The 26651-nt window shown below is 42.4% G+C and overlaps 2 protein-coding genes across 7 annotated transcripts in view; both read right to left on the reverse strand.

Moving 5' to 3' along the window:
* mtor (mechanistic target of rapamycin kinase) overlaps window positions 1–21076 on the reverse strand; it is a 137891-nt gene extending 116815 nt beyond the window's left edge. For 5 of the 6 annotated variants that reach the window (XM_080762887.1, XM_080762885.1, XM_080762883.1 and 2 more), the window contains exons 1-19: window positions 20910–21076; window positions 20460–20604; window positions 19339–19447; window positions 18687–18919; window positions 18077–18277; window positions 17641–17775; window positions 17075–17350; window positions 16313–16421; window positions 15895–15978; window positions 15424–15607; window positions 13967–14095; window positions 13206–13450; window positions 12276–12491; window positions 10496–10701; window positions 9933–10055; window positions 7911–7994; window positions 6691–6783; window positions 6016–6150; window positions 5108–5237 (exon numbers count right to left, since the gene is read on the reverse strand). In XM_080762887.1, coding sequence (XP_080619013.1) covers window positions 5108–5237; window positions 6016–6150; window positions 6691–6783; window positions 7911–7994; window positions 9933–10055; window positions 10496–10701; window positions 12276–12491; window positions 13206–13450; window positions 13967–14095; window positions 15424–15607; window positions 15895–15978; window positions 16313–16421; window positions 17075–17350; window positions 17641–17775; window positions 18077–18277; window positions 18687–18919; window positions 19339–19447; window positions 20460–20588 — 2821 coding nt within the window. In that variant the 5' untranslated portion in view covers window positions 20589–20604; window positions 20910–21076. The remainder of the gene's footprint in view (window positions 1–5107; window positions 5238–6015; window positions 6151–6690; window positions 6784–7910; window positions 7995–9932; window positions 10056–10495; window positions 10702–12275; window positions 12492–13205; window positions 13451–13966; window positions 14096–15423; window positions 15608–15894; window positions 15979–16312; window positions 16422–17074; window positions 17351–17640; window positions 17776–18076; window positions 18278–18686; window positions 18920–19338; window positions 19448–20459; window positions 20605–20909) is intronic. The other variant, XM_080762886.1, reaches the window with a different exon arrangement.
* Window positions 21077–22745: 1669 nt separating this feature from the next.
* On the reverse strand, window positions 22746–26207 carry ssna1 (Sjogren syndrome nuclear autoantigen 1). The gene is made up of 3 exons (XM_080763103.1): window positions 25984–26207; window positions 24086–24285; window positions 22746–22929 (listed from the first exon to the last, which is right to left on the reverse strand). Exons 1-3 carry the CDS (start codon window positions 26033–26035, stop codon window positions 22837–22839), a joined length of 345 nt encoding a protein of 114 aa, XP_080619229.1. The 5' UTR covers window positions 26036–26207; the 3' UTR covers window positions 22746–22836.
* Between the last annotated feature and the right edge of the window lie 444 nt (window positions 26208–26651).

The following is a 26651-nucleotide window of genomic DNA, read 5'->3' on the forward strand; positions in this document are numbered from 1 at the left end:
AAACTGGGACATGACATAATGGACTGCTGCAAACAGTTCTGTATGCCATCAAAATACTGTAGATGTTTCAGGCATCCACGTGGCATAGGGGTAAAGTACTCATCCATCGCTGAGAAGACTAGGGTTTTATTCCTCCATCGTGCTTCCGGCTTGGCCCGGGCACTGGAAATAAAACTACTGCTGTGTTTGCAGGTGTGAAGCTGGCAGGAGATTGCGTTGCCCGTTGCTGTACTAGTGACTCCTACAGGTTGGTCGGGGCGCCAAGTCAACAGAGAGAGGAACTGATAAGGAATAGCAAGTTCCTCCACATGCGTTATACCCTCCCAGTGAAACTCCTCACTGTCAGGTGGAAAGAAACAGCTGGTGACCCCATGTGTGGGAGTAGAGGAGACGCGGTTGTCTACAATCTCCCGTGGCCAACTGCGGGGGTTAGCAGTGACAGGGACTATACTACGTATATCTCGCTGTTCCAGGGGAATTGGCATAACAACTAAATGGGGGAGAAAGGGGGCGTCCCGGCAACTCAAGGAGTAAGCGCATACCACATAAATAAGACTGTAGTCCGACTCCTTGCCGCAGCTGGCCCGGGTTCGAATGCATGGCACTGCATGTCATCTCCCTCTCTCTCCCGCCTTTCCTGCCTCTGCTCACTGTCCTTTCAAAATAATGTATAAATGGCAAAATAAAATATGTAGCCTAGCGGTCCGGGCACCAAAATTCCGTCTTTTAAAGTGAACGCGTATGTTGGCACTGGGGTTTATGCTAACAGCTAGCGGTAGAGATAAGAGTTAAAAAAAGTTATCTTGATTTTACAATGTGTAATTTTCGTGGAAAAATAAATAAATCTGATGACTCACTGCACTCAGAGGCACACTAAAAATGTCCAGTCAATAAAATCAAAATATAATAGCTTCTGCAGTAGTCCCTCCTCCCACCTTGACGGTAGCAAGATACTACCTGAAAATTGGTGATTTAGACTTTAGAGTCGCCAAAAACATTATATTCCATTCCAACTGTGAAAGGAATGTATACATTACATTTTGAAGAGGCTGGTACTGTATATGAAGTAGTGTTAAACTTAATTTGGCATTCGTAAATACAAATAAATGTTTATAGTGATAAGTCATGTTATAGTTATAGATGTTATTTTGCATGGGTATTAATAGTTTTAGAATTGTCCTTTGGTGTGCCATGGGCACAACATTTTTGAAACCCACTGTTGGATATGAGCCAACGACAGATTAGTTCTAGTAAGGTTATGTAATTGCATGTCCTTAAAATAGAACGCCATGCATTCCAATCACACTCTGAGGGAAATAAAAACCCTTCTGTTTATTGTAACTTTAAGGTTTTTTTGAATTGTAGTTGTTTGTCAAATTATGTCTTACATCTGTCTTGGCAGTCAAATCAAGCCCCACAGGGTGTTAAGTTGCAACTCAATAGTCTCCTCTACTTCATGCGGTCGAATGTCAAACAATTACTTGGTTATCTGAAGTTTATCTGATCAAATATTGACTATCAATTCCAACTCATGATGTCACCCCCACACCCCTACAAAACTAAAAACTAAAACTTGACCTGAATAATTCACGTTTAATCTTTTTTCTTTACTGAATGTCTGGAGAACTATCAGTATAAAGTGGGTCACCATAAATCAGATCACTGCACTGCAACAGATCCCAGACCCCTTGTGGCAATTATTTCTTCCCACTCAGCTGGCAGGCTCCCGTTCTGGATTTGTGATTTGAGTGACTCCCACAGTTTGGGAACCCAAAGGCACAGAGTCCATGTGTGAAGCTCTCTCAAAAAAAATATTTTGTGTTGAAGTGTGTACTGTGTAGACAATTAACACAACACGCGAACACCGCTTTTGTGTCCTCAAGCCTACAATACGTCAACATGTACTGACACATTGTGGAGCTTGTACAGTGTCAATTTTCTCAAATAAATTACGATGCCACATTTAAAGTTGTCACCGTGTAACGTGAGGGACAGTCTATAGTTACAAAGCATAATGAGATTAGTGGAACTCATCTGTAGTTGATTCAGGTCAGCCAGATTCAACACCTCAGGTAACTAATATGATGATATGAAGATCGTTTATCTCATTTGAGCAGATGATATGCGAGTGTGTATGCAAGAGTGTGTGTGTGTGTGAGTGTGAGTGTGAGTGTGAGTGTGAGTGTGAGTGTGAGTGTGAGTGTGAGTGTGTGTGTGTGTGTGTGTGTGTGTGTGTGTGTGTGTGTGTGTGTGTGTGTGTGTGTGTACGGCTGCACGCGTGTACGTGCAAGCTTGAATTACACTGTGGCTTCACTGTAGCTAGTGGGGAGCTCTATTTTTCTGAGGTAGGAGGGTACTTTACTGTACACATGCATTAAGGATAGACCATAATCAAACGAGAATTCTACTGTTCTGGCAAATTCTCTTTCAATACCCCCAGTGACAGTCACACACAGCACACACTCGGAGGAAGAAAATAAAAATAAGATAATAAGAGACAAACTGAATGCTGTTATTCTCTTTACTGGAATAGATCATTATAATGAAAGGGTACTGCACAGAAAACAGGCACTAGACTTAAGAATAATCTTTCATACATTTGATTGGGTAGTATTAGTTGGCCAACAATAAATCTATATATACTCCAAGGTCTAAGAAGGATAATGTTTAGTGGTGAGTGCTGTCCATGCGTCTGTGGTTAGTGCCAGCTTTGGGACAGTCGATTCAGTTCTTGCAGATATTTTGTGCAGTTACTTTAGCTTACAGTAGTGTACTGGGGTCCCACTGGGCTCCATACAGTAGGTGCACCTAATTTGCCTCTACACCAAATCTCTTTTCTAAAAATACAGACCCGTTGTGTTTTGCAATGCATTATGAGCTTGTAAATTGGCTATTTTCGTTCACAGTTCACAGAAAGCTCAATGAAAGCTCAGACTGGATTTAACTGGATTTCAACTGAATTTAACACATTTTCCAGCCAGCTACTTAATAGAAGTAAAGACTGTATTTATTTACCATATCGTTTCCGTCGAGAGGAAACCACCTAACTCAATTTTTTGTTTTGCATAAATCAGTGCCTATCAGAACACCCTTTACATCTGTGTGTTGGTTAAAACCCTCAAACTGTCTCCTAAAGCAGCTAACTCCACTCCATGTATTCTTTTGGATTCACTGTAAGTAACATGTACAGTATGTGGACATGATGATGCTGCTGACCGCCACCAAATCTATAGTATTAAATCAAAACAAGCGGCATGCTAAGGAGGCAATGTGGTTTTGTAAACATGAACCGCAGTAAAGTTTCCCTTTCATTTTTAATGGCTTGGGTTTTAAAATAAAAGGCTTTGCTCTGAAACCTGATAAAGAGACAACTAGGAAACCACTACACAAGGCAGTGGGAGACATTTCCAGAAAGACAGATGACTAACTGTATTTGGAGGCTGTGCACCTCGTAGATTCTCCCTGTAACGAGACAGTTGGCTTCATTCACCGCGTTCATAAATATGACAACACGCTACGGTTAAGCACGGATAACCACAAAAACACAAAGTGTACACGTTTTGAAAAACAAGAATGACAACATCCCTAATGAAGGCACTAAGAAAAAGTAACGTTTCATATTTGCTGTGTAATTCAATATCTCAATTTTCCACAATTATACAATGACTGAGGAAAATATCACTGAAAGTCAAGACTTTGAAATAAACGTGTAATCAATTATCGTATAATTATGGTTTAATTTGGTTTAATTTGATAAAAAAATAACCTTGAATATAATGTTATTGCCTTCTGTCACCAAAACAAGTGCTGCCATTTGTTGTCCCCACCTCGTTATGACCAGTGTCCAATCATTCAGTCATCTAGTCACATGATCAGCTACAGTTAATCAAACCAATCGTATCAATTATTCAAAAAACAAAAACAACTGATTAGTATTAGTAATGACTAGTATCTGATAAGTTTCAGAATTTTTCCAAAAACAAACATAAATAGTGAAAAAAGCAGATCTACATGCACACAACGTGACGCGCTGGGTAGTGATCTTAGATTTGTTACTTGTCGATTATTTAACGACACCATTGATTGTGTTATGAATTATGAAATAAAAGTGGTTAATTGATACACTGATGTTCGATTAAAATAAAAAGAAGTAACTGTCAGAATACAGAATTAATTATTTAATTATTGATCTGTTAAAGGACCAATTTTTGTCTACTCAGTCTGTGTCTCATAGGAGGGCTGTGGGCAGTTCAGATACCCGTCCACCAGTGACATCATCATTAGGCAGATATTTTTTTTAACAAGTTTTAGTGTTTAGATTTTTATTATTGTGAGATCAATAGCTTCCATTTTCACATTGCAACTTTTCAGGACTAGAAAGCCTGCAGTTTATATTAGCTTGGATTCCCCATCGATGATGTCATAGGGGAGGAGTCTTTTAACTTGTTTGATCTGTGCTGTCCTTTATGTATGTGGGGAGGGGAGAAGGATGTGGGGGGTTGTATGTGTACTTTGTTTTGTGGACAAAAAAATTGTATGTGTACTGTTTTGTGAACCAAAAAAATGGTTTGATGTTCATCATCGTTCACCTAGAGATATTTTGATTTTCAAACCAAATGACAACTGTAACGCAACTGTAAAACTGGAACTCAGAGTGGCCCATTATATCCAATCCAACAAATTAATTGTGTCAAAGCGCCAAGGCTGGAGCAGTCCCTCCTACTGTACCTCAACGCAAGCATGTACAGGTATACTGTACTGTTACTATACGGTATATACTGTAGAAGGAACGCAGTACAGTGCATCCCCATGAAATCACAGCAACAACTTCCATGTAAAGAGTCTCCATGTAAGAGACTTGGATAAACTGTCAATGATGATGTTGAAGATGCGCAAAACTGCGAGAAGACCAAAGGTTTCTCTCAAAATCATAGAGAGCATGTAGGATCAATAATCGTGGCTCACTGGTGTTTGTGTGTGTCCATGTCCGTGTGTGTGTGTGTGTGTGTGTGTGTGTGTGTGTGTGTGTGTGTGTGTGTGTGTGTGTGTGTGTGTGTGTGTGTGTGTGTGTGTGTGCGTGCGTGCGTGTGCGTGTGTCCTGTCCTACCGGAGTCTTGACTGGTCTTGGACTCAGACAGGCTGACAGCGGAGGCATCTCGTGACTGGTCGATCATGCCTATGTTGACCTTGTGCTTGTAGGGATCCAGAGCCCCCAGCAGCCCCAGCACACGGATAGCCTGGTGGACATGCACGCACACACGCACACACAATCATGACACCCTGGATTACGGTCAACTCTTATAAAAATATACTTATTTGTTACCCAGAATGATGTTGCTACTAAAAGTATATTTAATATCAAGCTACTAACCCAAACTCAACAGCGTAGCGTCATAGAACAACTTCAGTAGAAAATATTAGGCACAATTTTGGAGCCCTATCTCTGACTTCAGGAGCATTATGATGAGATTTCCCTTTGCATCCGAGCATTTGTGACACCGCATGACACCATTTCAAACATTACGCATTACCTCAGTGACAGGCTGGGTGACAAAGTCCCCTCTGAGCCACAGACGAAGAAGTGGGTTGAAAGGTTTGACTTTGCCAAAGCCAACCTGCCTTCCCCATTTTGTCATTAAAAGGTAAAAATCTTCTAAATATACTGTAGCAGACCTACAAGCTCACAACAGGTCATGAATCATGATGCGACGCATTATGAGTTTGAAGATTTGCCATATTCAATTTTATTTTTTAAATGGGGCTTTATAAGTCAAGGCTCAAGGGAAAAACCTCCACTTTCCATTTGGAAAATGTGGCAAGCTCTTATATATTCCTGTGATTATGACTTGCGGGTCAAAGTGGATGCGATTGAACAGACCTGCATTTGTTTGGCGAATGCCGCCAGCTTGGGTTTGGCGTGGACGCGAGTGGCCACGAGTGTTGCCACCGAGTTGTCATTGCTGCTAGGAAAACAAGGATCTGGTGCCAGCAGGGCTGCAGGCAGGGACAACATACCTCTCTCCTAATGCCCTGGTTCTGTTCAGTCTTCAGGAAGTTGAGCAGCACCTCTAGGAGGGAGGGGTACTTGCGGTAGGGCTCCACCACGTAGCCTGTACTGGCCACCTGCTGGCCCAGTGTCCACAGCGCCACCTAGTGGGAATACCACAAGGTAGAGCTTAGCGTCCCGGATCATTACGTCTTGATTTCAGGTAGTATTTAAATTATGCCACACAGAATTCACACTGCCCACACTTACAATGATAACTACAGAGATTTTACAATAACATGTCCCAAAGAACTATAAAAACACTTGATAAAAGTATCTAACTCATCATCATAAGTCTGTTATTTAAAAAAAAACATGAATACATCACAAGACTATGAGACAGAGGGCGGGGAGGGCGTTTGTACTGACAGTTGAGAGATTCCATGTGTTTCTTTTCATGAGAAAAGTCTGGCATAAAATAACTGAACTCGCAAGCTCTGGTCATGTCTTTAAAAACAATACATAACCAATGTAATAATGGCAGGAAAATCTAGTCTGACTGAACAATTCTTTTCGAGACATAAATTTATAAGATTTAGTGCAAGGCACGTTTTGAGGTAAGGATTACGGCGATGTGTTGGAGATAACAGTGGAAAATATGGGAACCATATGAACCCACCAATCACTTTCTGGACATACAGTACCTGTCTCTTGGCCAATGAGGAGGAGTCCTGGAGCATGTCCATGATGATGGGGAAAAGCTCATCCATCCACTTCCTCATCTCCAGGCCACTCACCTGTCAGCGCAGGTACAGGTAAACCAATCAATTGTTTTTGCATTCATGGGATCTTAAGTTAAACCGTTAAACCACCTTTGGAGGTTTAGATTTCCCCCTACCCCCATTTTCTTAATGCAAACCATGTGAATCTAAGGTTTTATAGCAGTTATTATGTATTAATCTTGTTCTTTATTCTTTAGTAAAGCCCTTTGTTCTGTTATGTTGCACTGATTCTTCTGTGTTCAAACATCTAATGGAGCTTGCCACATGCTTTCTGTTGCCCCTTCCCTCTCTTTGGGTATCCTACCACATGCTTTCTGTTGCCCCTTCCCTCTCTTTGGGTATCCTACCACATGCTTTCTGTTGCCCCTTCCCTCTCTTTGGGTATCCTACCACATGCTTTCTGTTGCCCCTTCCCTCTCTTTGGGTATCCTACCATGCACAGCAAAGTGTTCATTTGACTCTGATGGTCATTACAGTACTCTTAATTCAAAATAAATAAATGAACACTTTTACTGTGCGGCTCTTAACCTTTCCTGGCTTTGCCTCAATCTTGGCTCATTGTTCTAGCGGTGCCTCTCCTGCACTGGCACAGTCACGGCACTGCTCCTCACACTGTCCTGCTTGCTCCTCTCTGGGGACTGGTTTCTCTACTGGGGCAGGGCTCTCTGAACTAAACTCAAGACTCCTCGTTTCTGCAAGGGACAAGCTCCATTTTCGGGGGGGAAGGAAAAGTAAATAAAAAAGGAAAGTTGGTTGCTTTGAGGGGAATTGTCGTACTATATAAACCATCATCACATTCACGTTCATGATCATTCATGTTCTCCTGTAAAGAAGAAGCCTGGTGTCTTGAACACTTGATTTGGTCTTAATATTACAGACAGCAACTGAAGAGCTACATAAGGTGGCAAGCAAACATCCGTCTATCCTGTTTTAACTACTAACTCATCAAACTAACTAACTAAGCAGCCGTATTACGATTAACTTAAAGTTATTTCTTCACAAACCAAAGATCCTGAAACTGAATTTGTCAGCACGAACAACTTGCTGTAAACCTAATTGCCCTTCTGGGAGATTAATAAAGACCTTGAACCTTGAACCTTGAAGGGAATAAAACATGGCAGTCAAAAGCCTACAGTCAGTACCTGGGCCAGCTCTCCAATGGTGGCCAGGACACTGATCACCACGCCAGGGTTGGGGTCCGGGTCTTTCAGCTTCAGGATGAGAGCCTGAGGAAGAGAGAGAGGGAAGTGGTTGCCTTGAGTGAATTTGGAACACAATATCAAGCAATAGAACTATGGAATGGAAAAACTTATCAATGAGTTGGAACAGCGAGTCTACCATATCAGATACAGTCTGAATTGGCCTAACGACTAAAAAGAAAATGAGGAATAAAATATTGTAAAAGAGAAAGAAATTACATTTAAAAATAAATTACAACTTTGGGAGTTGGGAGGGGAGTGAGTTTGAGGGAGAGAGGAGTGGAATGCCATGCATCATCATTCAAAGCGGCAGGTGACTGGCTACAATCCTAGTTATTGATTTGTTGCAAATAACAGCCTGTCTGGTACAAAATGATACTGTATACAGTATACTACACAGAGCCAAATGTCTGTCTGAATTGGGCATGGTTGTTATGCTTTCTGGGGTGTAGAGCAACCAATACTATTCTGAAAATGACAGGATTGTCTAATTTTGTATTTGTATTGTACTTTATGGAAAAGTGACATACCCAACTTCACCACAGGTTTATTTTCATCCATGTTTATCTGAGCAGTGAGCAACATATTTAGTGGAATGTGAACGATGGACTTCACTCGATAATATTCCAAATTTAGATTTTTGAGTTCGGATACCCAAAGTTGCCACAAAATCTATAAATATTAACTTCAAAACAAGCCGCACATTAAGGGGTAAAGGCATTCTTTGTATTCTAGACAACTAGGAAACCACAAGGCAGTGGAAATTTGTAAAACATTTCCATGAAGACAGATGACTGTTTATATGTGCTTTATTTGGACTCTGTTCACCGTTGTATACTGTGTCTGTAGTGAATCAGTTGGATTTGTTCAAGTAGTGATGTCAGAACAGTAAATCTTCACCATTGCAGGAAATGGACCATAGATATGAAGCCAATATGTTTATGGCATTGATAATCTGTCTATTAACCATGCAAACATTTGCAATAAAGAGGGGTTTAATGGGCTCAATTTGAAACAAGCTTTGTTTAGAGTTTTGAATAATCTTTTATTCTCAATTCTTATCATTTTGGCGCCGTTGATTTCCCTTGGGCACTGGCACAAAACATTCCACTACATCAGTGTTTCTCAAAGTGGGGTCCAGGGGGAACATGCAGTTCATTTGTATACTCCCCGGGTTATGGGGGTCCATGGTATTGGTCCTAATGACATACCAAACAGTTCAGTTCAGTTTAAACAGTTCATTTGTATACTCCCCGGGTTATGGGGGTCCATGGTATTGGTCCTAATGACATACCAAACAGTTCAGTTCAGTTTAAACAGTTCATTTGTATACTCCCCGGGTTATGGGGGTCCATGGTATTGGTCCTAATGACATACCAAACAGTTCAGTTCAGTTCAAACAGTTAATTTGTATACTCCCCGGGTTATGGGGGTCCATGGTATTGGTCCTAATGACATACCAAACAGTTCAGTTCAGTTCAAACAGTTCATTTGTATACTCCCCGGGTTATGGGGGTCCATGGTATTGGTCCTAATGACATACCAAACAGTTCAGTTCAGTTCAAACAGTTCATTTGTATACCCCCCGGGTTATGGGGGTCCATGGTATTGGTCCTAATGACATACCAAACAGGGGGTCCTTGGAATAAAAACGTGCACTGCATCATGCATCATTGGCCCCTTTTCCACCAAAATAACTTTGGTTCTAGAACTGGTTCAGTTCTAGATTATTGGAACCTTGCCGCTTTCACGGAACCGACGGCCACTTTTTGGTTCCAGTTCCGAAACCAACATTTAGGGTTCTGAACCAATTCATTTTCAGTGGAAACACGCTCAACTGGTTCAATAATAGGCGGGGGAAAAGAACCGAGCTGGTTCAACGCCGTTGGAAAAGGGGCCTCGGTGTAGGAAGCCGGCTCATCAGCCACTACATACACCAGTGATAGCTGGTGCTGATTGTCATACCTTCAGGATGGGTTCCATGTACGGGCGTATGAGGCGCGGGGCATTGGAGACCAAGTGACCCAGCATGCGAGCACTCTGCTCCTTGTTCCTGCCCACGCCACTGTGCTCCAACTCTGTCAGGATCTGCACGCAGAGACCACAGCCATGTCACAGAGAGGAGGAGAGGAGATAGACCCAAGTTGAGCATATACTGTATGTGTATGGCTGCATGCGTCTTCACTGTAACAAGATATTGGTTTCTGAAGCTCTGCTGCCCTCTAAAGGCAATAACCAATGCATTTGAAAACACATGCAGGTCCTGTACTGAATGTCTGTGTACTCTGTTGCTGTATCCAAATCCATTAAATGAACACTAGCATCCCTAATATGGGCATTTCAGTTCAGCATATGAAACATTCTACGAAAATAGGCAAGCAGTCCCCAGAAATAGACAATCTGTAGATCATACATTTTTGACATATAGATTTATATGGAGGGAAAAATTAGGGGAGCAAAGATAAACATCTGGGCGACATTGTCAACAAAGTATAGTGTTTTGTTTAGGGTCAGGTGTGATTTCCTACCTGAATGAGCATCTTGCGCAGAAATGGCATGACGAAGGCCGGGTTCATGCTGCTGAGACGGCCTATGGTGCAGATAGCCAGCTCTCGGATCTCAAACACTTCGTCGTTGAGGGCCACAAACAGAGCCTGCAGGTTCTCTGCCTGGGCCAGGTGGGCATCAAAGCGCTCATCCAGAGACGCCAGCACACAGTAGCGGATGTCGGGGTCTGGAGGACAATGGACGCAGAACTTAAGTTCAGACAGAGCTTCACTTCAGAAAAAACTTTTGGCCCAGAACAAAGTGAGAGATAAGGGCAATATAGACAAAATACTACTCTAATAAGAACAGTGTGAGAAGAAAAGTAATCCGGGCAATCAAAAGATAAAAGACAAAATTGCCTTTATTACTAAAAACGCCAACATGGTTCAACCTAATGCCTTCTTCGGTGCGAACATGAATGTAATAGCAAATCTGACAACCACTGTCTTTAAATAATCAAGGCAAAGGATGTGTACTGTACAGAATGTTACACTGAACATTAAACAGAATGTAGCATTATTTTTTAGGACACTGCACTTAGACCTAGACCAACTGTGCTCGTCTATTCCAATGTATTCCGATTTGCTTGTAAATGTTTGCATCTACTGTAAACAATTGATTCGGTAACAAGTTGTGAGTGCACACTTTGTGCACAATTCAGTTCGCCAAGTTATAGGCCGTGATGCATGTGGAGCATGCGGAAGCGCCGCATACGCCCGCACTCCGGGGCCACAATACGTCACCGATCCTACACCTGCGTTTTCAACTCGATTGATTGATTTTGTTTTGGTAATAAAAGAGCAAAGAGCAACATTCCAACATAAAAGTCAGCATCACTGAGGATGAAAACACAAGAAAGCCTTTCCGCGCATTTCTATTGCGGTCCTCAACAAAAAAATCACACCTGTGTGAACCGAGTGGTGCAACTCCCCTCTCCCCCCCCCCCCCCCTCTCTCTCTCTCAATGGCAGGCAACAGCACTGTCTCTCTCACTCTGTTTCTGCATGGCACAACAGCGCCCCTACTGGTACTCATTATACTGGTGCTCATTAACACATTTTGTACATAATACGTCCTGAAACGTCATAAGGATTGGAACCGAGAGGTGCCTTAGACGTCTGTGGACGTCCTAGCGACGTCCAAACGACGCGGGGCGAGATAATAATATTCAGAATAATTACTTTTTTTTTTTTTTGGCATTTCGCTTTTCGCTTGCCGTATGCTAACGCTCTGTGAAACTATTAGCTTGTCATTGACTCCCATGTTAGCGCGGCGGAAAGAATGACTCGTATCTCCTCATCCAGGGCGCTCTCCGTGGTGATGAATGGATCGATATGCTGGCGCTGCGTTTCTGCTCCTCATCCGTCTCTCCCGCAAAATATGAACTCTTTTTGTAGCGTATATAAATATATTAAGATGATCGGAGATTGTGATGGCACTTTGTCAGTCAACTTTTTTAAGAAAGTATTTCCGGTTCATGGCTTTCAAAATGGAAGCGATCACTACTCTGGCGATTACTCCGGCGCAAGCAGCGCCTTTATTTTGATGCAGTTCCGGTACTAAATGTGTTAACCAACACATAGGTTAACCACACATAGGTTAACCACACATACGGACATTGCTGTTCCTTGGAGCTCAAAAAAGAACACTAAAACAACATGGCATAACATCACAACGACTATACAGACAAATATCAAAACACGCTTTCTAGAATAATGTGCAATCAATGCGTTTAAACACTTTTCCCTTTATATTATCTTACCGGGATCTGTGATGCCGACCACCAGCAGCTTGCTGAGGACGTCGGCCACCACCTGCACGGCGGTCTGGCTGACCACGTGGCCGTGGCCGCTGATCAGCTGGATGGAGGGCGTGAGCAGGCGGGAGCAGGTGCGAGCCGCCTCCATGCGGATCTCCTTGTGCTCGCTGTTGAGGAAGTGGTCGGCGCAGTGGCGCACAAACTGTGTCAGGGAGTGTCCTAGAAGCAGAGGAAAGAAGGGTGGGGTTGGGTTGGTGAAAGGGCCTTTCTGTGTGGAGTTTGCATCTTCTCCCCGTGTCCCCTAGGGCCTAGGGTAGGTACCCCTCACAATAACATGCAGTCATCCCTATACTGCTCCCCCTGGCCAGCCAGGAGGAGAAAGGAACTTCTCATGCACTAAATGAACTAATTAATTAATTTTATTTATTTATCTAAAGGAAGCATGAGGTCAGTCCGTTGCTCTCCCCAGGTTGGCAGAGGGAGTGTAGCGCCCAGGATTACACTAGACTCACTCATAATATGATTATTGTCTTGTTCATTGATACATCAGATTAATAAGAGTAAATGTCACATGAATATAGACTTCTGCGTTAATGGTATTACTTCTAGATTCCACATCGTTTATATTATCTGCATAATCATTAGAACATAATAGTCCTACACCTGCCATGTTGGTGACAAACACAGGACAAGTGTTTCAATTTGTCTGAACAGTCTGATTGGCATAGAACGAATTAATTTGTTTTGAAACACCTGTTGGTCCCCAACATGGCAGGTCTACATTTGAAACTCATGAATTGAAGCTGAATAATTGAGTCAATATTGGCAAAAAACACTGGAAATTAAAGTCCCTGCTGTTTCTAATCAGTCTATACATTAAAGTCCATTAAAATGAAATGATGATGTACGGATTCGCATCGTTGTGCGCATTACCTTCAAACTCAAAGCTGCCGAGCGTGCGGAGGGCCAGGGTGATGCTGCCCACGTCGCTGGCCTCAGGGATGTTGGTGAGGCTGGGCGAGGCCAGCTGGTGTGCCAGGCCTTTGGGCATGCCCGGGTGGCGCAGGGGCTTGTGCATCAGCACCAGGGACAGCATCTTGAGGAGGCCGTCCTGGATGTCTTTCTTCAGCTGGGGGATCTGACGGCTCAGGTCGTACAGCACCGCCGTCAGAGCAGGGCTGGAGGGAGGGAGGGACCGTTTACAAACTGCTTAGAACGCTGGCTGTTCTCCGCAATCTTTTCATGTAAAGCATCCACAAACTAATGTACTGTATTTGGCCACGGACCCCCATCAGAAAATATTTTGTGCCAAGGATCCCCCCATGCAAGATTTGAGTTTGTTTTTAAATAGCATGTCTACAAGCTCAAAATGCAACCCTTCGGCTATTTTCAAATAGCATATGTACAGTATAGCCATAAGGGTTAATGTGTTTAAACAGTTTTTGACGCTATATCAACTAATTTTGCTGGGGACCCCCTGGAATCCCCTCAAAGGCCCTTGGGGGTCCCCGGAAGTAACCCACTTTGACAATCACTGGTTTAGGTTGTTATATCAAACATGTAAGCACTTTAACTGACCTGATTATTCAGCGTCATCAGGCTATTCATGTGCATATAAGCACAGTCCATCCTAAAAGCCTTGTTAGTGGACTCATGGTGTCTGTAGAAAATAGAAACCCTACAGTATGTTGTACCTGAGACCCACAGCCAGCATGGGCTCCAGCAGCTCCTTGATATCAGGCTGGATGCTGGGACCCATGGCCCTGGACAACATGCTGATACACGTGAACACTGTGGCATCCACCTGCATGGTCTTCTGCCTTCTACGCACGCACACACACGCGCACGCACACACACGCACACGCACACACACGCACACGCACACGCGCACACACACAATGTTTTTATTATTTGAATTATAATAAAACTTTCTTGTATGTTGATTATTAGGGCTGCAAAGTTAATCAAACTAATCAATTGAATTGAATATATATAAAAGAAAATGTGTAATATAAATATATATTTTAGCTGGTGAATTTCTTGTGTCCCTGTCCATAGGCTTGAGTTATTATGATATCTACATAACGTTCAAATTCAATATATACACAATACACAGACATAAGACATCTTATAGTTTATATACAGTAAGATGTCAAAATAGGACTGGCTATGGCTCAGTGGTCCAGGCACCTTGGCTGGTAATCCAGTCTGGCAGTGTGCCGCGGGTTCGACTCCCGATCCCGACGGCCTTTACTGCATGTCTTCCCCCCCCCATCTCTCTCCCCATTTCCTGTCAGCCTACTTACTGTCTGTCCCTCCATAAAATATATAAAATAAAGGCGAAAGCCTCAAAATAAACATAAAAAAATAAATAGGACTGCAACAGTTAATCGGACTAATCAATTTAATTTAGCGATTATTGAATTTATCAAAAAAGTAATTGATGGCATAATCAACAAAAACAATAATCAAGTTGCAGATAGATTCTATGCTTGGGCTTTACCAGTATTCAGATAGATTCTATGCTTGGGCTTTACCAGTATTGATTGAGGGGAAACAGATAGATTCTATGCTTGGGCTTTACCAGTATTCATTGAGGGGAAACAGATAGATTCTATGCTTGGGCTTTACCAGTATTGATTGAGGGGAAACAGATAGATTCTATGCCTGGGCTTTACCAGTATTGATTGAGGGGAAACAGATAGATTCTATGCTTGGGCTTTACCAGTATTGATTGAGGGGAAACAGATAGATTCTATGCTTGGGCTTTACCAGTATTGATTGAGGGGAAACAGATAGATTCTATGCTTGGGCTTTACCAGTATTGATTGAGGGGAAACAGATAGATTCTATGCTTGGGCTTTACCAGTATTGATTGAGGGGAAACAGATAGATTCTATGCTTGGGCTTTAGCAGTATTGATTGAGGGGAAACATATAGATTCTATGCTTGGGCTTTACCAGTATTGATTGAGGGGAAACAAAGGTGTGCTCCTTTTAGGCATTGTAATGTTTGTGCACTAAATATCATGATGAAAGTAAATTGTTGATCTCATCGTCCCGTTTGGTTGTGATCTTAAGGTGGTTTGGCGTTATTGGCGTTCTCGTCACACTGCTCTAGTCTACATGGTAGAGAGAGGTAGATGACTGACTTGTGTGCAAAATCCTTGGGCGGCAGCGCGGCCTTGATGATCTCCAGGATCTTGGTGAGGTAAGGATGGATCTCTGTCCTGACCGCCACCACCAGCAGCCCCAGGGCCTGGAAGGCCGCCGTCCTCTCCTTCTCCTTCTTCAGACAGCCCAGCAAGTAGCCCATGGTGTCTGAGAGGTACTGGTCTGCAAGGGGGATTAGGGGAGGTTAATCACCACAATGACAACACTATATGCAAAAGGTTTGAAATGACCGTGCAACTTTGGCAGGTAACAATCCATCGTTGAGAGCCTCTGGTCTAATTCTAAATGGGCTGGTGCAGTTATTTATTTATTTTATTCCGTCCGCCATTCATGATTCAAGATGTTTATTGTCACAAGGATATATAAGTGCATGCACTGTGAGAAACTTAAGTTGGGGGTGCTCCACAATACACAGAAATAAAAACAGTACATAAATAAGGCTGTAATACCACAGAAATTTGTTTTGACTTGTTCAGCAGTCTTACAGCCTGGGGGAGGAAACTGTTCGTCAGTCTGCTTGTGCTGGATTGTGGCTGGATAGGAGCACAGAAACATGTTGATTTCATGTCAAGTCAAGTAGTCATGATTTATACATCACATTTAGAAATAACAGGAGTTGAGCCAAAACGATTTACAATCAAGGATGACCATACAAAGATATAACCTAGAAAAGACTAAAGTGTAAAACACAGTAAATGAATAAAAGTACATAATATTATTATCCAATGAGAGGAATAAAACCACAGGGGGAAAAGCAATAGAAAAATCGTGGGAACCGGCATTTAAATTACAGTGTTAAACTTGTCAATGGTGAGGCAGGACTTAACATGGGACAGGAGACTACTCCAGAGTCTTGCTGATCCTTACCTGTGAAGGTGTTAGCCTGGAAGGCAGCCAACCGTGGCAAGAGGTTCAGGATGGTCATCTGGATCAAAGGGTTCTTACTGGTCCTGTATTTTAGCACCCAGCGACACACCTGACACAGACACAATAAAAAATAAAATGTGCTGCTACTAACAGCATTAATCTCAAGAATAAAGCTGTTCTGTCAATTCACACACCTACACTCTAAATAAATGGCAACAGTGACTTTGAAGGGTAAACAACCCAAGAGGAGTCTTTTCAATGTTTTGTCTCTTGACAAATGTAACAATGTCCACAACACACAAACGCTTCCTGTTCGGCAGCTGAAGTAATGTTATTGGGCTCCCGGCACCCCAACTTGTTTTAACTATAATTGTATATTATAGACTTAAGACTTTAAGATTTTCAAAGTGCTACTTAACAATTGCGTGACAAACTAAGAGCATATGCAGCCAACAGTTGTGGTCTTGTGGATGGATTTAGCGATTCCTAACATTTGGTGGATACACTCTTCCACTGACCACAATTTGTTCATGAAGTAGCAGGAGAAAGTTGTATGTGCAATGGCCGTGGTGGTTGGTTTAATGCGTCCTTTCATTTTCATGTTAGGGGCTAAAGATTTTAGTCAAGCCACATTCAATAATTGTATTATATTGGTAAGCGCATGCCAATATACATACGTACATATTGGCTCCAACTCTGTAAACTCCCATCCCAGTACAACAGATTCCTATCAAAACAATCTGCTTCCACAAGGTACCATACCTGGTCAAAGCGTTCCTCCATGAGTTCACGGCAGTAGCGGCTCTCCACCAGCAGGTTCTTGGCGGGCACGGGCGTGGCTCCGAAGCTGAGGAAGCCCTGCGGCGTGCTGTAGCCCAGCAAGCCCAGCAGCGCGTTGGACTGCGGCGGCTGCACCGACTGGAAGCTGGTGAAGGGTGTGATGTGGCGCGGTTTGGTACCGAAGCCCATCAGCTCCTTGCAGTACTTGTCGTGGACCAGCTGCTGCTGCGTTATCTCCTCCATCTCCTCACGCATCCGCTGAGTGGAGAGAGCCAGGTGAGAGTGAGCATGGAGAATGTGCTTCACTATCTGACTTTTAACCGTGTGAACTGTGAACCCTATCGTCCCTATTCTGGGCAGTGGGCATGTTGAACGTTTGGCGAATATAGGTGAACATTCAGTGAAAATAGCAGATCTACAAGCTTGCAATTCGTTAATTTGCAACTTCTATGTTCAGTGTATAGGTCAAAAAGGAAGGGGTTTAAAAATTGTCGTCACACATCCATATTTAATGTCAATATTTGCTGCAAAAGGTTAGGCCCTCTTACCTCTCCCTCCATGCTGCTGATACGAACCAACTCGTTGAGGATGAGGAGAGCACCATGGACCCTGTCGTCTCGATTCATTCCCTTTTCTTTAGCCAAGGTCTCATCGAAGCCTTTCTCGGCCTCCTCAAATGTTTGCTTCGAGGGAAAGGACAAACGTCAAGATTTCCCATTACAAGGGTGGCCATTTCTTCCCCTTACAAATACAATACAGTACTAGGGCTCCAACGGTTAATCGAACTACGCGATCTAATCAATTATTAAATAGTATTGCTTTTAATAAAATGATCGATTGTGGAACGATTTATTTGTGGAACGATTTATTCTATCTATACGATAGCAACATGTATGACAAAATAATCACTAAAAATAATCGATTGTCGCAGCACTATACAGTCTGTATCGATGCATGTCGCTTCAGGAAAGAGGGATGTCTTACTTTGTACCACTGCGGTTTCTGCATCTCCTTGGTCTCTCTCTGGGTGGTGAGGATGAGGCACGCTCGCAGGGCTGAAACCGCCCCTTCTCGGATGGCCTGCTTGGGGTCCCATACGGCATAGAAGATGTTGTCAAAGAAGGGCTGCACTTGCTGGAAGAAGAAGGTGGGTGCACTCACTGCTAACTCCCTCAACACCAGCACCTGCATGGTAAAGGAAAAAACACATTTCACGATTGGAGCAGGTAACCATTAATTCAAGTAGCAAAAGAAAACATTTGCAGTACCATGAAAATAATCGAATCATGTGTTACTCGGGATCATGTGGATCATTTACAAATAGTGTGTTTGTGTTTGTGCCATCTCATCCCTATTAGTAATAATCACATACACAGTAATTTTTTGTCAATGTCGTGGAAAACTCTTTCCAGTTTAAAATCTATTAAACAAAGAAACACTGCAGTGGGATGGGACAATCTAGTCATACAACATCATACTTACAGTAGACATCTCTATTTTCACCATATACATAAGAACACTCCCAAGCCCTTAGCAGCCCTGCAACAACAAACAACACGGCCCCTTACGGGCTGCGTTCTGCTAAGCGACTCACCGCGGCATGGCGCCGGCCTTCATTCCTGTCCGCCCCCAGCCACTCCAGTGCCCTCTTCACCTCGAACTCCACGTACTCGGCAGTGAAAGTATCCCCCGCCATGGACAGGTGGCCCATGGCTTTGGAGGCCATCTCCATGACCACGGGGTCACTGGAAGGAAGGAGGTTTCGGAGGTAGTTGGCGAAGCGGCTGATTCTGGTGGCATTTCCTCCCTCGACCCCAATCAGGCTCACTGGAAGACATCATCATCACCATCATCATCAGCATCAATGACAAACCACTTACAACCACAACCGAGGTCAACCTCTTACAACCACGGTTAACTGCTATGGTACGGCTAAGTAAACCAATAGGCCATATTTATACTTTCTCTTATGACGATATACCCGGGATCCAAACTCAGGTCTCCCGTGTGAGGGTCGATATTGTACTGCTGAGCAAAGATGGAAAACCCACGTCATGCAGGGGACATATTGCAGCTTCAGGCAGTAACTCGTGTTCTTACCCAAGCACAGGATCTAAATGTCTCTATAGAAAAGCAGGCAAACTACCTCTAACCACCTCTGTTGCGTTATATTGTATTAATATGCTATACCATACAAATTAGTCAAATTAATGATATGACATTGTTAGTGGTATGACGAGGCTTACCAATGGCAAGAATCCCTCCTTTCTTTTCGTTCACATCAGAGCTGGACACCAGCTCAAAGATGTGATGGTTCAGCTCATCATAGAACGTAGTGGCCTCATCCTGGCTCAGCTGAGGAAGATTGCAAAATCAAACATCAAAACAAACAGCTTTGGGAAACACTACAGATATATCGTCACTGTCGGGTGGAATATATTGAAATTTAATTTAATTTAATGGATAGCCCCTTGAGATGCAGCATCTCGTTTTAGAGGGGGTCCTCAAATGGAGAAAGGAAAATGTGTTCCAATGGATGCAATGTAGTTACTTAGTCACAAGCTCGTACTTTTGATTGGTTGAATATGTATAAAACACGTTCCACATCAAGACATTCGCGAGGCTTTGCGAGCTTGTACATCTGCTATTTTCGCTACTTTGTGTGACACTCATGTACGACATTAATTTGATTAAGGCATTCATCTTAAAATTTTTGCAAACCATTTTTTCACCCAGTGTCAATTATCTAATGTAATCCTGGGTGCTACACTTCCTCTGCCAACCTGGTGGGGCAGCGGACTGACCTCATGCTTCCTTCTATGCATGAGGAGTCCAAGCTGCTTCTTTTCACCCGACAGGGGAGTTTCCCCGGCCGGACGTAGCGCGTGGAAGGAACCAGTTCCAGGCCAGGCAGGGGGAGGTAGTTTAGTTTAGAGACCAGGATTACTGCATATTTTTTGTGAGGGTACCTCTACTACCTACCCTAGGGGACAAGGGGAGGACATGCAAACTCCACACAGAAAGGTCCTTTCGCCAACCCCACCTCGGGTATGGGCACTGATGACGCAGAGGAAAGAATACACCCCCAGCGCCCACAGCGTCCCCAGCGGGAATCGAACCCAGGACCTTCTAGCTGTGAGGCGACAGCACAGCACTACCGACTGTGCCAACGTGCCCCAAGTAAGGCATTAATTACAAAGAAAATCTTAAAAGGCTGAAATGTGGAGTTACAATGTTTCTGTCCGACAAGCAACGATATGGTACATCATCATGTCCACAAGACATGACTTGAGTTAACAGCAGTCATGCCAGAAATAGGACTCATAGCACATATGTGTGGCATTCTCTACTCTACTACATGACTTACCTCTCTAAGCTCTGTAGTCACATAATGCTGCAGGTCTTTGGCAGACTTGGCCCTAGTGTCTTCATTCCGACTCTTGAGGCCGCTGACAAACTGCTGCAGCACAGTGGCTGTGCCCGACATGATGACCATCTCTGGATGGCTTAGTCTGTAAACATGCATTGCACATCACACAGGTCTGGCTGGGTGACTTCATCACATGCTAGGCTAGCAAGTCAATACAACAATATGCATGATTGTACATCAACATTACGTCATGTAATGTCATGTAATGTTGATGGTTGTCTGTCCTGCTTTGAAATATAGTTCAATTCAGTAGCAGTAGAAATTGCTATTTGTTGATAGCAACGTTATAGCAATGAATGCAGGGACATGCTCTGCGTGAATGAGCTAACGTTAGCAGCTTATAGAGGTAGGTTCTGTTAGCTTGCATAGAAAACGCGTATCTCTTACGTTCTGAGTCCCACTCAGTAGTTTTTATCAGTCGGTTCTGACAGACAGCCAGTGTGTCATTGTTGACCGTCAGACAGTACTCACAGGAGGCCTAATAACAGTATAGTTACACTGTAGGACAAGGTTAGCTAGCTGTGTGTGTTGTGCAAACAGAAGGGATCTACTCCTCCTCCTTTGGGGGTTGGCAAATCTAGTATTTAGAGCTGCATTACCGCCACCAACTGGAGTGGAGTGGGGAATAGGAGAGTATGTTTAACGAAATATAAATTAATTAATTCAACTTTATTGTATTATTAACTGTGACAGTATATCTTGCCTGCTGTTTTCCTTGACAGACATGAGAAGTCATGGTGTTTTGCCTTTCTTCTTCCTTTCTGCCTTGTGATTCCTCTCAATATATTTTATGGATCATTATTTTTATATTGAAAATATTAAACACATAATAGAGAAATGGGACCCAGGGGTATCATCACATCTAAAATTGTTGTAATAGCGGCTACCTTTGATAAGTGATATGTTAAATGAGGTTGAAATACAATAAATTATAGATGAAAGGTGTTTTAATTGTTGCTGAATATTCTAGTAAATTAGAAAGTTAGCTACTCATTAGTTTTAGACTAAACTAAGCAATTATATCTGAAGGAAAAGTCACAAGGTCACACACCTTTCCAAAAATGTCCAGCACACACATGTGCACGCGCGCACACACACACACACACACACACACACACACACACACACACACACACACAAACACTATATATTATTTGTAAATATTTGTAGTGCACCTTACCCCTTTACTGTATGCCTAGACTTCTTACGTCATATTTATATTTTACCATTTTGAAAAACGTTTTAGATGGTGAGGAATTCACACACAGGGATACATAAAGTAGCCTAGCCTACTAGTAATATTTTATAGAACAAAGCTTATTCATGAGTTTCAATGTTTCCCCTTAGGAACAAATTGACCATTCTATCCATCCATCCATCTTCAACCGCTTATCTGTGGTCTGCCCCGGGGTCTCCTCCCAGTGGGACGTGCATCAAGGACCTTCCTAGGGAGACGCCCGAGAGGCATCCTAACCAGATGCCTGAACCACCTAAGCTGGCTCCTTTCCAGGCGAAGGAGCAGCGGTTCTACTCCGAGTACCACCATTCTAGTGCATGTTTAATTTTTTTGGTTTCGGCTTTGGTGTGCCCCCTGGTGTGATCACAGAAGCATTTATTATACACTTCCAGACAACTCGTTGGCTGGACCAACCTGCACCAGGGAGGTCAGCAGCAGGGTCTTACTAGTAAGCTATAAAGGGACATAAAATGTTCCGTCTCAGAATCATCAGAATGATAGAGCATATCTCTCTCAGATCGCGTGACTATGCCTTTAGTTTCATTGATTAATATAAAATCCAGACAAACTTTACCACTTTAAAACCTGGCATCTCATTATTACGCATTATTTGGCATGTCATTAATAGAAAATGTTTTCATTTTCAGAAAAAAAGATCTACAAGCTCACATAGCTCACATATTGTGAGCTTGTAGATCAACCATTTTCTCTACTTTTGTATGACAGACAATAGGGAGATAGAAGGTTTCTGCCCGACAGTGGCGATATAATTGTTTGTGTACAGCAGGTAAAGTATTATAAACTGTAAAGTTATAACATTCAATAAATGTTCCAAAAAAGAATCGTCCATCGTCCATCCTTGTAGGTGCAGAACAGTTTATACACTGAAAAGTACCCCTAATTGTATTGTCATTCCATGCAAGTAAATGACAATCTCAGACATTTTCAATAGAATAATTTATTTAATCAAAATTTAGTAGGCCTACTGTGATAGTATAATAAAACATAGAAAATAGTCCATATAGTTGTGAAAGGAAGGAATGCTGCAGTGGTCAGGGGACAAGTAATTGTCCACCATTAGTGATGTTTGGCTCTGGGTTCCGTTGCTTTACTGAGGTTTCCTGCCTCCTCCTTCAGTACACTCAGAAGGGTTTGAGAACTCTCCAGAATCTGTGTGAGAGAGTGAGAGAGAGAGAATAGAAAAGACCATACTGTAAACTCATGAGTCCACTGTGCTAAAAAAGTTTTTTTTTCAAGGGACCCAGTATGCATTAAGGCCACGGACCCCCATAACTCCGAGTGTACAGTATAAATGGACCCAAAAGTCTCAATTTGGTTTCTATATCAATCATTTAGACCCCCCCAGACCCCACACTGAGAACAAGTGTTTTAAATGCATATGATCTGTAATGTCCTGTTGCTCTATTCCATAGATAGCAAAACAAGCGTATTAAGTAAATATAAGTAAAGCGCAGTGGTGGCCAGCAGTAACACACATCATGTTGTCATGTTACTCCATACATCCATGTACTTAGATCTGTGTGTTAATCATTTAAAAGTTAGGTTGTCACTAAACATCAAATTGTGTGTTAATCATTAAAATGTGAGGTTGTCACTGAGCCAAATCTTTGGATGAACCTCGTACTCTGCAATAAAGTGTTTATGATGAGACAGGAATGACAAATATACACCTCACCAATCTCTGGAATAATACATACTGTAGCACTTTTCAAAATGGTTTCTTTTGAATAAATACTTAGGCAGATAGGCAGGTAGATAGATACACAAATGGACACGATACCAAAATACTAATAAAATGCCCAGGCATTTGTTCCTGCACTGTTGTCTTTAATAAGTGGAGCTGAGGGGGGTTATTTGTCATAAGAGTAGAGTAGGTGCACAGGGAGTTGAATATCAATATGTGGGATGAGCCTGTGTGTTGTGGAACACAACGGTTACTTGCCCTTCAGACTCAAACTCACCCCCTATACGACTCTAGCAAGTAGCGGCTAACCAAGATAATGGTTACTCGTCGTTCTCATGCTTTGTTACTTTCTTCTAGGTTTGTTTTTCTTGTAATTGACCACAAAGGTAAGAAGGGAATTTGATGAATTGAACAAGGTGAACCCTCTTGTAAACAAATGTAATGCTTTATGCGGTCATCCACTCACAGTTAACAGTCGTATCGAGTTGTGCTTGAAATGTACTGTTTTTGAATAATTGTTCATTAATTGTAATCAAGGCAAAGGTTTTAAATATTTGTGATATTGAGTGAGAAGCCATATCGCTCAGCTTTAGCATGATCCATTACAACCGAGCTACACACCTTCATGTAGGCAGTCTCCGTCTCTGCAATGGTGCGATCGAATTCAGCGCGGGCGGTCAGTCGACGAGCCAGACTCTCGTTGACTCTGGACAGTTTCTCTGTGAGGACGCGGATATCATGTTGTAAACGGGTCTTCTCCTCTTCCTCCTGTTGGATCTGACGGTTCAGATCTTCCCGCTTCGAGCACAGTTCTTCAATACCTGGGGGGGGGGCGGAAGGGAACGTAATAGAATTGCTCTCAAACCCATCAATATTCAATACATTGAGAACTGATGGAATCATCTAGTCAAGAGATGTACTATCACATGAAAACTAGCTGGGGTGTACTGTACAATCCTTGATGTTTAATAATCAGTGACAACCAGGTTCCTTAGACACTGATTTTATTATTCTACCATCGTCTGATTTACCCACAGCATTGCATGGAAGAGTATTGTAATCGCTCACTGTCTCTGCATGGGTGTGTGAACAACAGTATACTATACTTTCTCCCATCTGAGCCATTAATTCCCCCCACACGTGTAGTCCCTGTCACTGCTAACCCCATACAGTTGGTCATGTGGTAGGGTGTAGTAGATGAACATGTGTCAGGTTTAGGCATAGTTTGTGTGAGGTTAAGGTTAGACACGCTAATATTGTGGGTGGTCCTCAGGCAAAACACTCGGAAAAAAGGAGACCCAAGTCTCCTTAGTGGTGGGCAGGAACTTTTCTCGAGCACGACCCAGACAACTTAAAATTAAAAAGAAAAACTTGAAGACAAAAACATAACAGGGTTCAGTTGGGTACCCCGAAGAAACGATTATCTTTTGGGTTGAAAAGGCCAAAGGTCACAGTCAAGCTCAAGAAGAGAAGACATAATCATATCTCAGGAATGGAGAGATGTAGTTAATATATTACAATTGACAATTTAGGCATTTATAAGACGCTCTTATCCAGAGTGATTTCAAGTGCCACCTGTGATCTGTGCCCTCTGTGATGACACTTGCACCAGGGATAGACGCCTATAGTCCTTGGCTGATACCGACTGTAAGGGCCGATTCATACTCCTGTTTCGGCGCTGTAGTGCCGAAATGATTTCGGCTCGTCAAAAAATTTCAGTAGCACCGAAGAGCCGACTTTAGGACGGTACCCGCCCCCCCCGAACCTCAAATGACGTCAAATTGTAGGCTCTACAGCGCCGAACCGACTTTTATTCGGCTCTAAAATAGGAGTATGAATCGACCCTAAGCCTCTCCGACCTAATTCCTTACTGTACTTATTTGTGATGTCACATTGTGGAATACAACTTCTGCCTGCAAACAGAATAACTCAAATGGTTGTGAAGATGTTCATGAATTTCAGGAACAGAAATGGAACAAGAGTCATACAGGTAGGTTTATACAGGTAGAGATTTACAGCTGTTTTTTTTATTATAATGAACTAGACATGGACAAGAGTGTCAGCTAAATTCCTGTGTGGATGTAACCTAGATGTAACAGTAACTGTGTATTGTTAAGGTGCCCTCCCTCAGTCCTGCCAGTGCCACTTGCTTATTCAGACATTCCAAACTGTGATGGGAGTGTGTGTGTGTGTGTGTGTGTGTGTGTGTGTGTGTGTGTGTGTGTGTGTGTGTCAATCAAACTGGGCACACAGATTAAGTGTGATATGCGCACTGAAGGACGTTTACAGTACATGTACGTGTTTGCTGCTTGTTTAGAGTCAACCCAAATTTAATATGCATGGTGCCATATTATTTTTATAGTGATTGAAACAGACAACTGGACTTTGTGTAAACTGTAAACTTAATAATAAAACAGACATGTAATGTATCATGAATGAAACTAGGCTGGTTCGCGACTCGCGAGACTAAAGACACATATACACACACAGTAGTTATGATTTATGATGTTGTGACTTACATTTGACCAGTTCGTTGTTGTAGCTCTGAAGCGCTGCTCCTTGTTGGCTCATTCTCTTCCGCAAAGTTTCTCTGATAACACAAGATTACTATTTATTGCCCGTCAAGATAACCGGTGAGGTTATCTATTTAAGTGTAAAAGATTAATTTAGGAACATGAAAGTATACATTAAATTACTAGTTTCCACCACTGGGGTATTATTTCAAAATCCCTTCTTCTCATGAGTTCCCATGGAGCTAAATGAAACGCCTGACGTTGTTTTCAAGCGACTAACAAACATTCGTCGAAGGGACGCGACAATATAATTAGTGGTATATTTCCGCCCTCTAGTGGTTGTACAGGCTAATGTGCTAATCTGGGAAAAAGTTTATAAATAACTAACCGGTATAAACTTTTTCCCAGATTAGCAGTGCACAGTAGCTTTATATATATATATATATTTTTTTTTAAACAGTTTTTCATGCACATTTATATATTATTATGATGATGAATAGGATAGATGATGACTATCCTACTGTTGTCATGATTTTAACAGTTAACAAAAAAAGACACATTTATTTTAATTTATACATTTATATTAATAAAACATTTCATTTATTCAGATGTTAAAATGGCCCAAAATGCATACTGGCTGTATTAAAATCGAGAATCCTGAAATATCAGAAATA

The sequence above is a fragment of the Protomyctophum bolini genome (genome assembly GCF_963924005.1).
Source record: "Protomyctophum bolini genome assembly, chromosome: 5".
NCBI lineage: Eukaryota > Metazoa > Chordata > Actinopteri > Myctophiformes > Myctophidae > Protomyctophum > Protomyctophum bolini.

What these genes read in the sequence shown, in the direction of transcription:
- ssna1 (XM_080763103.1), bottom strand. Translation starts at nt 26,035, where the DNA reads ATGAGCCAACAAGGAGCAGCGCTTCAGAGCTACAACAACGAACTGGTC. An exon ending in CAACAACGAACTGGTCAAAT is followed by an intron (nt 24,286 to 25,983) that starts GTAAGTCACAAC and finishes CCCCCCCCCCAG; the next exon opens with GTATTGAAGAACTGTGCTCG. An exon ending in CGGAGACTGCCTACATGAAG is followed by an intron (nt 22,930 to 24,085) that starts GTGTGTAGCTCG and finishes TCTCTCACACAG; the next exon opens with ATTCTGGAGAGTTCTCAAAC.